The sequence below is a fragment of the Lactuca serriola genome, chromosome 4 (genome assembly GCF_051521515.1).
Source record: "Lactuca serriola cultivar US96UC23 chromosome 4, Lser_US96UC23_V15, whole genome shotgun sequence".
In the NCBI taxonomy this organism is placed as follows: Eukaryota; Viridiplantae; Streptophyta; class Magnoliopsida; order Asterales; family Asteraceae; genus Lactuca; species Lactuca serriola.
This window is the reverse complement of record NC_136411.1, coordinates 98,378,873-98,393,315: the sequence shown is the minus strand read 5'-3', so window position 1 is coordinate 98,393,315 and position 14,443 is coordinate 98,378,873. Positions and strand designations below refer to the sequence as shown.

The 14,443-nt window shown below is 36.3% G+C and overlaps 1 protein-coding gene across 1 annotated transcript; it reads right to left on the bottom strand.

Moving 5' to 3' along the window:
• Positions 1-11,507: 11,507 nt before the first annotated feature.
• On the bottom strand, positions 11,508-14,140 carry LOC145102165 (5'-adenylylsulfate reductase 3, chloroplastic-like). Its single transcript, XM_079039536.1, has 5 exons — positions 13,961-14,140; positions 13,695-13,862; positions 13,107-13,236; positions 12,183-12,969; positions 11,508-11,927 (listed from the first exon to the last, which is right to left on the bottom strand). The coding sequence occupies exons 1-5, from the start codon at positions 14,031-14,033 to the stop codon at positions 11,697-11,699; spliced, it is 1,389 nt and encodes a 462-aa protein (XP_078895662.1). The 5' UTR covers positions 14,034-14,140; the 3' UTR covers positions 11,508-11,696.
• Between the last annotated feature and the right edge of the window lie 303 nt (positions 14,141-14,443).

The following is a 14,443-nucleotide window of genomic DNA, read 5'->3' as shown; positions in this document are numbered from 1 at the left end:
ACCCTTTCTTTATAAAAACCTTTTTGAAAACCGTTTTCTTTAAAAAGATTTTACTATTCCTCAGTTGGAGTACAGACATACTATGAAGTATGTATGAATCCTTCAAACCAAGGCTCTGATACCAACTTGTAACGTCCCAAAATTTCTAAGTAAAAAAAATTCCTTTTTCAACAACCAAAAACCATACATTCATCCATCCATAAGAAAATCATAGTATGAAAAGTATTCTTAAAACATCAGTGTAAATTCATAAAACATATAGTACGAAAAACCCCAGTGGATGCAATGCGATCAAGTTGGGCCCTTCCCATTGGAACCATAAGTACCAGAAACATTTAAACATTAAGCTGTAAGCACAAAGCATAGTAAGTTCCCCAAAATACAACATACCATACATAACATAAAAAATGAGTGAATGTTGTTGCCCTGCTACAGTCTTATAGTCACTCATTGTTGTTGTCCTCCTTCAGTCTTTGTTGTTATGGTCCTCTCATAGTCTTCCGTACAAGTACCATGTTCTGCCTATGGTCTTTCATACAAGTTCCATGGTCCTCTTATTTTCTTTCATGCTAAAGTCATAAAGACGGTCTAGCAACCTATATAGTATAGCGAGAAGACTCGCCTCACACTCGAATAAACTATACCACAGCTCATACAGACATGAAACCGGTGCTACAACCCACCTATCAAAACACCCAAGGTCAAACCTCAGTCTACACTCTAAAGCTAGCAATTTGACGAAAATTCAACCAGGTCAAAAAGTCAACACTCAAATTCAACACCAGCTGACCTCCATGTCGTGACAGCTTCACAAACAAAACAGTCGCAACCAGACCAACCACTACATCGTGGCAACTGCATATGGACAACTTAATGGATTAAGCTCTCAACCTCGAATCCCATGAGTTCCAAAACTCAAATCTGAATCTCCTCAAGGTCTTGATGGATAAAGTTTCCAACTTTATCCATTAAGACTTTCCAAGAAGTCAAGATCTATAATACTATGTTCTTAATACTTCCAAGAAGTCAAGATCAAATAGATGATGTTCAAGTATTGACATCTATTATAATAGATATATAAAAACAAGACGTAAATTGGATTTTTATAACAGTATATATATTTATTTATTTTAAAACAAAATTTTAACTTTACTCGCAAAATTTATATCTTTTTAAATTAACAATTTTTTTTTGTAAATACTTGACTAGTGATTATAATTTCCAATTATAAACTATTTTTTTCTTTTTTAACCGTGATTTCATGGGTTTAAATCTAGTTTGTAATATTTTGAAAGATTTTTTAAAGTATAGTTTTTTAATTTTGATCAACTTTGTATAATGTGCTTTTTAATTAGGATCCGTCTAGAATTGGGATCTTTCAAATGAATAGAATTTAAATAAATTAAAAATACGAAGGAATTGAAATATTTAATGGTTTCAAATGAAAATGAATTTGAAATGTAAATAATGGCAATATGACAAAATACCAATATTGATCTCTATAAATTATTATTTATTTTAATATATATATATATATATATATATATATATATATATATATATATATATATTATATTGTTAAAGTTACCATTGTAGCCCTAGCAAATGATTGGTTCACAATTGGTTACACATTCACAGAATACTTAGTGTTTATATATGAACCTAACTCTATATATATATATATATATATATATATATATATATATATATATGTATGTATATGTATACACACACTTTATAGCCTAGTTCTAGCTTAGTTCCACTATGTTGAAGCGTTTTGAGCATTCTAACACTCTTAAGGTGTACATGCAACCCTAGAAACCTTGGATCTATGTTTTACTTAGATACATGTAAATTTGATTTTCTAAGGTTCTTCAACTATCTAGCATAGCATAGGTACTTGGATCATAAAGTTAGTAAGAAAAAACATACCTTTCTTGTTGCTTGGATTCCTTGAGAACCTTGTAAGCCTAGCACCTCAAGTGTGATGCCTCAAATGTCTCACACAACACCACACCACTTGGAATAACCTTGAGAGAAGACACTTATCATTCAAAATCGGTTAGCCCTCTTTCTCTTCTTAGTGTGCCGATTTTTCTTGCCATGGGGTCCTTATATAGTTGTGTCACAAGTAGGGTTACTCCATGTAAATCCTAATGTGCTTGGCTTTTCATATTCCATGATCCATGGGTTTGTAACCTCCCTGGACTATCCATGGAGCACCTTATGAGTTTTAGCCCAATCCATACAAACCATGGATGATTAGCCCACTATACAAGAATATATGATTTACACAATCAACCCTATATATTTAATTAGTCTCTTTGCGATCACTTAATTAATTCCGAATTAATTCTTTGATCAATACTAATTAAATAATATTATTAATATATTAGAACTTATAATATATTAATAAACCTTAAGTGTTATTTCTTTCATTTAGTCTATCCAAGTGTTACAATTCCATACAACCCAAATGGACCATGCCAACCGGGTCAAGTACATTCCAGGAATAGTTATGAACTTAGACACCTAATCAAACAGTCTCCCACTTGGATAAGTCTAATAACTATAGCTGCAAGAATGACTTTAGGAACCGATCAGCAATCGTATATTTTTCAAGGTGTCGCGGAACTGAAATGATGAGGATACACCATTTAAGATAAGTGATCATATAATCATCTGTTCTAGATATCAGCCAGACAAATACATGGAATAATGTCTTACTTATTGTCCAGCAGTTTGTTTCCTGATTTTCGATTTGTTTGACATAGAACTTAATTGAACACATCAAATTAGTTCTGACAGGGCCTGGTACATGGGTCAACACAAAATCATCGAGGGGCCCAGATATTGCTTCTAATCCAAGAAGGAACATATAAACTTTGACTCATATGCTTGTTCTACTACTTATTGAAATATACACAAATGCAGGTTTTATAACATCGAGTTACCAATGCATTTTCGTACAATCAATGCATAACCAACTCATAGGCAACAAATCATATCTCTAGGTTTGAAGACTTATATGATATTACCGTCTCACAATCACTCGAGATAAATTCCATGAAGTGATACAAGTGAGCGTGGGTTGAATCCAATACTCAAAACTTATGAGCACTCATGAGTGTTGTAGCAACACTTTGCTATGTCCAACATCTTAGACATCTAGCACCCAACTCATGACAACCTTGATTCATATCTACTTCCAACATATGACCGACTGTGGAGAATTTGAATAATATGAAATACTATAACATAATTATTCTGGAAGACAAAACATGAAAAATGAAACAATAGTAAACGATTGACAAAAGATAACAACACTTTACTCATAAATAAATAACAACTTTTATTTATCATCAAATGTCAATTAAACTTTCCACATTTCAAAGCTATCTAATTACTGAAACTAATATCATCCTTCATCCCTATGCGCCTCGTATGCTGGAGATGCTTAACCCTACCCAGTACCTTCGTGAGGGGATCTATTGGGTTCTCATCTGATGATACCCTCTTTGCCACGAGGAGTCCTTCTTCTATTCGATGTCTGATGAAATGGTATTTTCTGTTGATGTGTCTGGATTTCCCGTGATCCCTTGGTTCCTTGGCTAAGGCAACTGCACTTTCACTATCACAGAAAATCTCTATAGACTCCTTTATAGCTGGTACAACTCCAAGGTCTCCAATGAAGTTCTTCAGCCATATAGCCTCCTTTGCTGCCTCACTTTCCGCTATATACTCTGATTCGCAAGTTGAATCAGATACTGTCTCCTGCTTGGAACTTTTCCAAGAAATTGCTCCTCCGTTTAGGGTAAAGACCCAGCCTGACTGAGAGCGGAAATTATCCCTGTCAGTCTGGAAGCTAGCATCACTATACCCTAATACTCTCAAGTCATCACTCCCGCCGAGGGTAAGGACCCAATCCTTAGTCCTCCGCAGGTACTTGAGAATGCTCTTTACCGCAGTCCAGTGAGCCTTGTCAGGGTTCCCCTGATATCTTCTGACCATGCTCAAAGCAAAGGCCACATCAGGACAAGTACAAGTCATAGCATACATGATCGAGCCTACAGCGGAAGCATATGGTACTCGACTCATTTATGCTATCTCATCCTCTATACTCGGGCTCTTAGTCTTACTCAATTTGGCGTTACTCTGGATCGGTAACGCTCCTTTCTTGGAATTCTGCATGCTGAACCTTTTCAGCACTTTATCCAAGTAGGTACTCTGACTAAGACCAATTAGTCTTTTACTCATGTCTCTCAAAATCCTTATTCCTAGGATATAGGCAGCTTGTCCAAGGTCCTTCATAGCGAAACACTTCCCAATCCAGTACTTCACTTCCTGCAAAGTTGGGATGTCATTTCCTATGAGTAGTATGTCATCCATATACAGTACCAAAAAGCTAACTATACTCCCACTAGCCTTGACATATACACAAGATTCATCTTCACTCCTCGAAAAGCCAAACTCTTTGACTTTTTCATCGAAATAAAGATTCCATCTGCGAGGTGCTTGCTTCAATCCACAAATGGATTTCTCAAGTTACACACTCTATTAGGGTACTCTGCGCTAACAAAACTCTATGGCTGACTTATGTAAACATCCTCAGCCAACTTCCCATTAAGTAAAGCGGTTTTGACATCCATTTTCCATATTTTATAGTCATGAAACGCAGCAATGGCTAGCATAACCCTAATAGACTTAATCTTCGCTACTGGTGAAAAGGTCTCATCATAGTCAACTCCTGGAGTTTGGGAAAAGCCCTTTGCAACCAGTCGTGCCTTATATGTGTGTACATTACCATCCATGTCGGTCTTCTTCTTAAAGATCCATTTGCACCCGACTGTCTTACGACCCGGTACATTGTCAACTAAGTTCCAAACTTGATTGTCATACATGGATTATATCTCGCTGTCCAGAGCCTCTTTCCATTTAGCAGCCTTAGGGCCTGCCATGGCTTCTGTGTAGCTGTTAGGTTCATCCAGACCTACCAGTGTGCTATCACTGATAAGTGTATCACCTTCCGCAGTAATATGGAAACCATAGTAATGCTCAGGTGCATTCCTAACTCTCGTGGAACGCCTAAGAGGTACAAACTCTTATGTCGGATCAACAGGAGTTTCCTCCTCAGGTTGATTGCTAGGGTTTGAGGTTCCTTCATCACTTGACTCTTGAATTTCTTCATTGTCAATTTGCCTCCCACTGTTTCCTTGGCTCATGAGCTCTCTCTCGCGAAAGACTCATCTCTTTGCTACAAAGACCACATTATCATTGGGTCTGTAGAAGAGGTAACCAAAGGATCTTTGTGGGTAGCCGATGAAAATACACCTCTCACTTCGAGATTTGAGCTTATCGTGATCCCCGCGCCTCGTGGAAGCCTCGCAACCCCAAATATTGATGTGGTCCAGATTGGGAACTTTTCCGATCCACATCTCATGAGGTGTTTTGACAACCTTCTTTGTAGGGACTAGATTAAGGATATGGGCGGCAGTCTCTAAGGCATACCCTCAAAATGAGATTGGTAGCAAAGCTCAACTCATCATGGAACGAACCATGCCCAACAAGGTTCGATTGCACCTCTCTGTCACACCATTAAGTTGTGGTGTCCTGGGAGGTATCAATTGTGAGATAATCCCATATTCCTTAAGATGGTCAATGAACTCTGTATTAAGATACTCACCACCTCAATTGGATCGAAGTATCTTAATGTTTCTGCCCAACTGATTCTCCACTTCATGTTTAAACTCTTTGAATTTTTCAAAAGTTTCTGACTTATGCTTGATTAAGTAGATATATTCATATCTACTTAAATTATCAGTAAAAGTCACATAGAAGCTGTTAGCATCTGTTGTGGCGGTTCTGAAGGGTCCACACACATCAGTATGTATGAGATCCAACAAACCTTCACCCCTAGCACAAGAACCAGTGAAGGGTGACTTTGTCATTTCCCCAAACAAACAAGATTCACAACTATCATCTGACTTTAGGTCAAATGACTCCAAGAATCCATCTTTTTGGAGTTGTCCTATGCGTTTCTTGCTTACATGTCCAAGACGACAATGCCATAATGATGCTTTATCCAAGCTAGTGGAAGAATCGATACACAATACATTATTTCCTAGGTTATCAACAACCGACACAGTTTCATACACACCATCACAAGGTAATGCTTTAAAATAAAGAACACTATTAAAGAAAGCATTAATACCACCACATTCATTATCAAACGAAAAGGTAAACCCTTGTTTGTACAAACCATGAAAGGAAATAATATTTCTCGCCATTTCAGACGAGTAACAACACTTATTTAAATCTAACACTAACCCACTACTTAACCACAAAGAATAAACTCCAATCTTGGTGACAGGTGAAGTTTTCCTATTCCCCATGATTAAGTTTATCTTCCCATGCTCCACATTCTCACTTCTTCTTAGTCCCTGAAAATCAGTACATATGTGAATACCACAACCTGTATCAAGGACCCTAAGAATTAGAATGGGGTGAGTTATTAGACAATATAGTGTAAATACCTGCATGGTTGGGTTTTACTTTCCCATCCTTAACATCTTGCAAGTACTTCGGGCAGTTTCGCTTCCAGTGCGACTTTTCATGGCAATAGAAGCATTTAACCTCTTTAGGGTTGGTAGAAGGAGTGACGAAACCTTTCTTGGTTCCACTTGAAGAGGATCCATCAAGGGACTTTCCCTTGGTACCCTTCGAAGGGCTCTTCCTCTTCCTTCCATTGCCTTGCCCGATTGCCAAGACAGGGGTCGCGGTAGGAGTAGGAGTGGTAACAGCCGACTTACCTTTAAGACCACTTTTTGCGGTCTTCAGAAGTCCTTAAAGTTTGATGAGTGTAACTTCCTCCTTGTTCATGTGGTATGTCATTCGGAATTGATCATAACATGAAGGTAAGAAGTGCAAAATGATGTCAATTGCCAACTCCTCAGGGAAGTTCACATTCAATTTCAGCAAACGGTCCACTTACCTTTGCATTTTCTGCATGTGTCCCGTGATGGGTTCACCATCCTTTATTCGGTTTGTTACCATGGAGGAGATGATTTCATACCGCTCTTGACGAGCACTCTGATGGTAGCGGTCCATCAAGTCCTGGTGCATCTCAAAAGGGTAGTAGTCCTCATAGGACTTTTGGAGCTCAATTGTCATTGTGGCCAACATGATACATGTCACTTTGGTAGCATCTCTATCATGTGCCTGGTATTCAGCAATCTCCTCAGGAGTAGCAGACGACTCAAGTTCCTTAAGCTCCTTATCGAGGACATATTCCGTGTCCTCATACCGAGTGCCCATCCTGATGTTCCTGATCCAATCCATCAAATATGACTTTCCCACAAAAGGTTCATGAGAGAGAAGGAGCCGGTAGGGTTTGAGCCAGAAGCAACATTGTTGGAAGACATCTGAAAAATAAGAAAGACAAGTTTTGATTAGATATAAAGATAGTCCTTAATAAGACACCAAAATGTAATATTAAGGCTACGACCCAACACAATATTTTATAACTTAGAAGAGGGATGCTGTAATCTAAGCTATAAAATATTTCAAGGTAGGTGAACGACAATTCACCAATTTCCACCATGAAAAATGAAATAAATTATTAGGTTTTAATAGGTTTTGAAACTCCTATATTCTTTGAGATTCATTGTACTTTTCAATGTCATGTTTCAATCCTGAGTGTGCCCTTCAGGTTTTGTGAATGGTATGCCGAGGATCACAAAACAAGGTGTGAAGTAACCATGCAAATTACTTGGTACTCTTAATGTTTATCACTCAATCGATGTTTCGGTTAACCACACGCGATCCACTGACCTATGATAAACCTTAAGCCAACCTTTGCCTACCTTGTTAAGTCCAGGTTAGTGTGCCAGTTAACCGCACACGCTCCACTAACGACTTAAGCAAAGTGCAAAGTGTAATTTCATGGGTTAGCACCTTATTCATATTTTCCTAAAGTAACTAAGATTGGGAATTTATAAAAACACTTAGTTACTTTATATTCATCATAATTTTAATGAGGATTTAAAGTCCTTGTCCTACCTATTCGGCTAACGACCCTCCACCGGTCAAGGAAGCGGTGGGTGACAGTGGACACCCATTAAGCTGCCATTTTATAGGCAACAAGCTTATACCCTCCCTTATAGACCAACTTTGTGAATGAGGCCTACTAACGGTAAGGCGACTTGATCTTATATATATATATATATATATATATATATATATATATATATATATATATATATATAGGGTTAGGTTATTTTGTTTTCACTATCTATTGTGTGCATGTATGGCTGATTCTTGACCAATCATTTTAGTTATTTTAAGAAAGTAATTAATGCATATTAAATGTTGAAGATATAATGGGTATTAATTAGATCTTCAGCATTTAATATGCATTAATTACTTTCTTAAAATAACTAAAATGATTGGTCCAGAATCAGTCATACATGCACACAATAGATAGTGAAAACATTTGAACCTAACTCTCTCTCTCTCTCTCTCTCTCTATATATATATATATATATATATATATATATATATATATATATATATATATATTATTAACTTATAATATTATAAAGTATAAGGGTTGAATTTTAACTTTTAAAATTCTAGGGGTTGGAACTAAAGTTTTTAAAGTGACTTTACATGTTCCAAAACTTGAGGGAAAGTTTTGTAACTTTCAAAACTTTTCATCTTTCATAACTTATAAGTTAATGGTTTATTAAAATGAGAGACTTTTCATTTTATGTAACCTATGTGTTTCTTTAATGGACTTTAAAAGAGTGACTTTTGGTAATCCATAACTTAAGGACAAATTATGGATTCCATTAAAACACATCAAGATCAAGAATTAAACTACCAAGCAAGTTGCAAATAATTCCTATGATATTCTAAACTCATAAGTTCATGAACATTCATATCAACAATTTCAAGAAACATAAATAAACCATACAAAACTTGAAAATTTGATAATAACTATTGAAAATGGATTTGCATAACCATTACACCAACTAAAACAAGTTTTATAAGACCAAAACAGTTTAGGGTAATGTTTCTAGTCCATTTCTAGCAGCAATACTCGAAAAATTGCTCACTGGATGACAAACTCGTCGAGTTCATGTAATAACACATGAACTCGACGAGTTTTTGGCCATAACTCGTCGAGTTTTCTTGTCTAGGCAGTTTTTGGTTTTTGAAAAACAAGTTTGCATCAAGTATCAAGTAAATAAGCCTAGGCTCTGATACCACTGAAGGGTTTTTAGCATTCTAACACTCCTAAGGTGTACATGCAACCGTAGAAACCTTGGATCTATGTTTTACTGAGATACATGCAAATTTGATTTTCTAAGGTTCTTCAACTATCTAGCATATCATAGGTACTTGAATCATAAAGTTAGTAAGAAAAAACATACCTTTCTTGTTGCTTGGATTCCTTGAGAACCTTGTAAGCCTAGCACCTCAAGTGTGATGCCTCAAATGTCTCACACAACACCACACCACTTGGAATAACCTTGAGAGAAGACACTTATCACTCAAAATCGGCTAGCCCTCTTATTCTCTTCTTAGTGTGCCGATTTTGCTTGCCATGTGGTCCTTATATAGTTGTGTCACAAGTAGGGTTACTCCATGTAAACCCTAATGTGCTTGGCTTTTCATATTCCATGATCAATGAGTTTGTAACCTCCATGGACTATCCATGGAGCACCTTATGAGTTTTAGCCCAATCCATACAAACCATGGATGATTAGCCCACTATACAAGAATATATGATTTACACAATCAACCTCATATATTTAATTAGTCTATCTTTGATCACTTAATTAATTTCATATTAATTCTTTGATCAATACTAATTAAATAATATTATTAATATATTAGAACTTATAATATATTAATAAACCTTAAGTGTCATTTCTCTTATTTAATCTATCCAAGTGTTGCAATGTCATCCAACCCAAATAAACCATGCCAATCGGGTCAAGTACATTTCAGAAATAGTTATTAACTTAGATACTTAATGCAACATATGTTGTAGGCCTTTGTTGCTTTTTTTGTTAGCTTATAAACATGATCTAGGGAAGCCACTACTTCACAAGGAACAATAGACCTATTAATGGCTTATGACGATGTGACTCGGAATTGTGTATTATAAGTCTATTTCATATTTTGCGTTAATTCCACAAAATGTTTATGTCACAAATGATAAGTGTTTAGTGTACAATTCAAAATGCAATGTTTTTACTAAACAATATTTTCACGATGAATGGCGATGTTAACAATGGATATTGATTGGTTGAAACTGCGAGGGGAAGGGGTTTTATTTTGTAAAATATATTAATTTGTTAACTTTATATATTATATTATGATGTTTAACTCATGTGTGACTTATTAAGTTTTACAATCTAACATACTATTTTGGCATGGTAAAGGGTATAAAAGGATGCTTAGAAAATTTTGTTTCATGACTATTGGCTACACATAGAGTGGCTAATAAATGCACTCGATACTGCTGACGTGGACTCGACGCACACCGTGCCTTGTGCTCGGTGAAGGTTGCTCGACAATGTAACTCATCACCCCTCCCCTAACTCTATCTCTTCCTTTGACTATTTTGACCACCGATCCAAACGCCTACTTTTTTATTTTTATTTTTTAATTCCAAAAGTCTATAAATACAAACCTTAAACACCATTTTATCTCATACCAACACCTTCATTCCTCACTCTAATGTCTTCATCTTCGAAAATTTATGAGTCGATGATAGAATGATCATGGAAGTAATCCATGGAAGTAACGGTAGAGAGAACTACGTTAGAGGAATACCGAAAATGCATGGCGGAGAAATCGTGAAGTTGTTCACGGTGTTTTAGTTTTTTTTTTTTTTTAGGTTTTTAATTTTTTAAGTTTGTAATTTTTTTAAGTTTTTAAGTTTGTAATTTTTAATTAAGCTTTTAATTTATTATTGTTATCTATTTGTTATTTCTAGTAATGAAAAATGTTTAAAGAAAATTGTTATAATTTATTTATGAAATAGTATGGCAAACCATCTCTCCTAAATGGCAAAAACTTGTGTGGTGTGGCATATGTTGGAGGAAAAAGAATGTGTCAAAAATGACACTACTCTCTCTAGTCTAATATCTTTAGTATGATTTGAACTATCCTCTCAAATGAATTAAGTGGTGGACTTAATGTACCACTTATATATATTTTTATTTCTCAACGACATTTTAGAATGCCATTTCTAAAAATGTCCAACAAAGGGTGTTACACCATTCCTCTTTTGGTCGATGAGTCAATGATGCAACCACAACACAAGGAGCTAACAACTTAACACATTATTGTCATTGCATATTCTCTCGTTCATACATCAAATCATATATGTAATTATTGTACTAAATGAGACTCGGACGACGGTTGCATATGTTTTTTGGGCAACATTGAACAAGCCATGTCATTTAGCATTTCAAAATACGAATCGAGCACCATTCAAAAACTTATATTCCATTCCAATATTCTCAAAAAACTAGCAAATTCAAAATCTCCGACAGCCACCGCCGCCACCTTACCACCCAAAACCAACACCACCACCATATGCCAAATAGCGGGACTTAGCCCACAATGTCCACATAAATATACAAAAGGGCCCTCTACATATTGAACCTTTTTATCTTTTATTATCTCAAGGCATTAACAAAGCTAGTCAAAGAGTCAACATCTCTCTTTTCAGATGGATACTTGATCGGCCTAGACGAGTGTTTCGGGAAGAAAAGGATCGTTGGAAAGCTCCCGAGCTGCAATTCTTGTTGAGCAAACGCTTTTTCATCGCCGTCTGCTCTAAATTTTCCAACCTTCACACCACTTCCCGCCAACTGCTCACCCAATTCAACGTATGACGCTTCCATTGCCTGTGATCACAAAAACAATAACTAAATCAGACTAAATGAAAAAAATAGCATTGTACTTTATTAAAAATTATTACATCATTATACTTTCAACTTATTTGTTATTAGCGCATCATACTTTGAAAATTCTACCTGTCATAAAAACGGGTAATCGATTTTCAAAGTAAAGTGTCCTAATAAGAAATAATTTGAAATTACAACGTTGTACTATTTTAAACATTTAAATGTTAACTAAATGTATTAAAAGTTGGTTAGTACCTGGCAAAATTGGCACCAAGGTGCATAAAGAACAACAATCCAAGCATCTTTCCTATCTTCCATTTTAAGCAAGTTTTCCATTCCATGTCGACTCAAATTCACAATATCATTACCATTAAAGATATCCGAAGCACCATCATTCGAATTAACATTCCCACTCACAATCTCTTCCTTAATATTTCCTTTATGCAATCCACATTCCTTAGCTTTCGCATCCTCCCACCACCACCTTCCTTCCCTCTCATGCTGACCTGGCAACACCGCCCGAGTGCACGGCTCACACCCAATCGAAACATACCCTTGACCATGCAACGAGTTAACCGGGACATCCATGGTCCGTAAAAAGGTCCACACATCATTCCCACCCACATTAGCCACAGGGTTCCACTTCACCAAACTGCCCGAACCCCCATCCATTCCTTCAAAAACCGGGTCCACTTGAACAACCGGAACCTCTGACCGGGTTCCGGGCGATTGGTCTTTCCGTTGACCCGTGATCCATGCTCGGAGCCCTTTTAGTGCTCGCCTCAATGGTCTCACTTTTCTTACACGACAACATTCTTGATGCCCATCTTCGTAAAATGAGAATAGGCCTTTGGTTCTTACCAATGCTTGGACTTCTACTGAATCCGGGAACATGTATTCGATTCGAATATTGTAATGTTTCTCTACTGTGTCAAAGAATTTGTAGGTTTCAGGGTTTAATCGGCCGGTGTCTAGACTGAATACGCGATATGGGCGCCCGGTGAGGTGGGCGTACTCGATCAACGCGACGTCTTCAGCGCCACTGAGAAACAAAAAATATGTCACGACAAAGAAAAAACCACGGGCCTCCAGAGAGAAAATTTTGCTATATGACAAATTGTTACAATCACATTTTACTAATTTGTTGGAGTAAAGAAAACATTGTGTATCATTGATTACCTGAAAGCAATAGCAATGTCATTGCCATATTTCTCCAGGGCTTTATCCATGATTTCAAGTGGGGAAGCATTTTCAAGATCTTTTGCTAGTTTTTCAAAGTCCTCAACTTCGACCGCTTTCTCGACTACATCTGTAAATTTAATCCAAAAGGGTATTCTTGTCAATTCACAAACCCTCAAATTAATTTGTATAAAATTTTGAAGTCTGTTATGAAGAAGATCAATGGGGAATCTAACCACTCCAAGTCACTGACTTTTTTGAGGTCTAATGCACTCATTTGCAACTTCAGATTTGATTACAATTTTATGAACAAAATTTTATTACAATTTTTATAAATTTTTCATAAAGATTGAGTGAATAGATTATACTTAACATGTAACACTGAAACATTATTCTGGCATTCTATCTACGATTTATGTGTAAAAAGCACCAAAAATTGACCTTAAATCGAAGTTGGAAAATGGGATAATATGTTTATTCTCTATGAAGATCATGAGTTATTCATACAATTTATTTTATCTGAATATGAATCTAGAAAAGTGCGAAAACACCAACGAATCATCAATAAATAAATAATTAATTAATTACCAGGAGCAAAAGTGGTGGCAGCTGAAGGAACAACCGGATGATTCCGCCGCGGTTCGGCATTCAACGCCTTCACGGCGGCAGAACGCTTTCGAGATAAATTGAAAACCGCCGGTGATACCAAATGAGACACATCCGATGGTTGAAATTTAGTAGAACTCACATGAATCCCTACATAAACACAATCAAATAATCAAATTCCCAATTCAAAAATCAACGAAAACGGAGTAATTGAGTAAATCGATGCGACAAAAATCATCGATTTTTACCTTGTTCTGTTCGTGACGAAGAAGAAGAGGAAGAAAATGCAATGGAAGTAGAAGAAGTAAAAGCTAACGCCATTGTTAAAACCTTCAAACTGTATTACAGATTCTATACAAAAGGATTGAAATTGATTTATATGGTTTTTGCTTTGTGTGAATCTGATGATGAAGAGAAGGGAAATGGAGATTATATAAAATAAGGGGAGAAGAAAGCGGATGATAAATGGTGAGCGGCCTTTTAGGTTCATTGAACCTGGACGTGTTATTGAATGAGAGAGAAAATGCAAAATGAAAGTGACACGTGGCAATATTTAAGAGGTTGAGGGCGTCAATTTTTTACACTTAGCTAATTGCTTCCGTCAGAGTGTCACTTGGCTGCCCGAAAGGACCGAAAACAATTGGACACAATTGTTTTCTTTTTACGTGGTACCGGATTTTTATAAATAATTTATATTTTTTTATTCGATTTATTTAATGATATGAGGTTGG

Bases quoted from the DNA above. Each gene is read 5' to 3' on its own strand.
- LOC145102165 (XM_079039536.1), bottom strand. From the start codon at position 14,033: ATGGCGTTAGCTTTTACTTCTTCTACTTCCATTGCATTTTCTTCCTCT. The intron at 13,237-13,694 runs GTAATTAATTAA...TTAAATTTACAG, and splicing joins TGCCACCACTTTTGCTCCTG to ATGTAGTCGAGAAAGCGGTC. The intron at 11,928-12,182 runs GTACTAACCAAC...TTGTGATCACAG, and splicing joins CTTGGTGCCAATTTTGCCAG to GCAATGGAAGCGTCATACGT.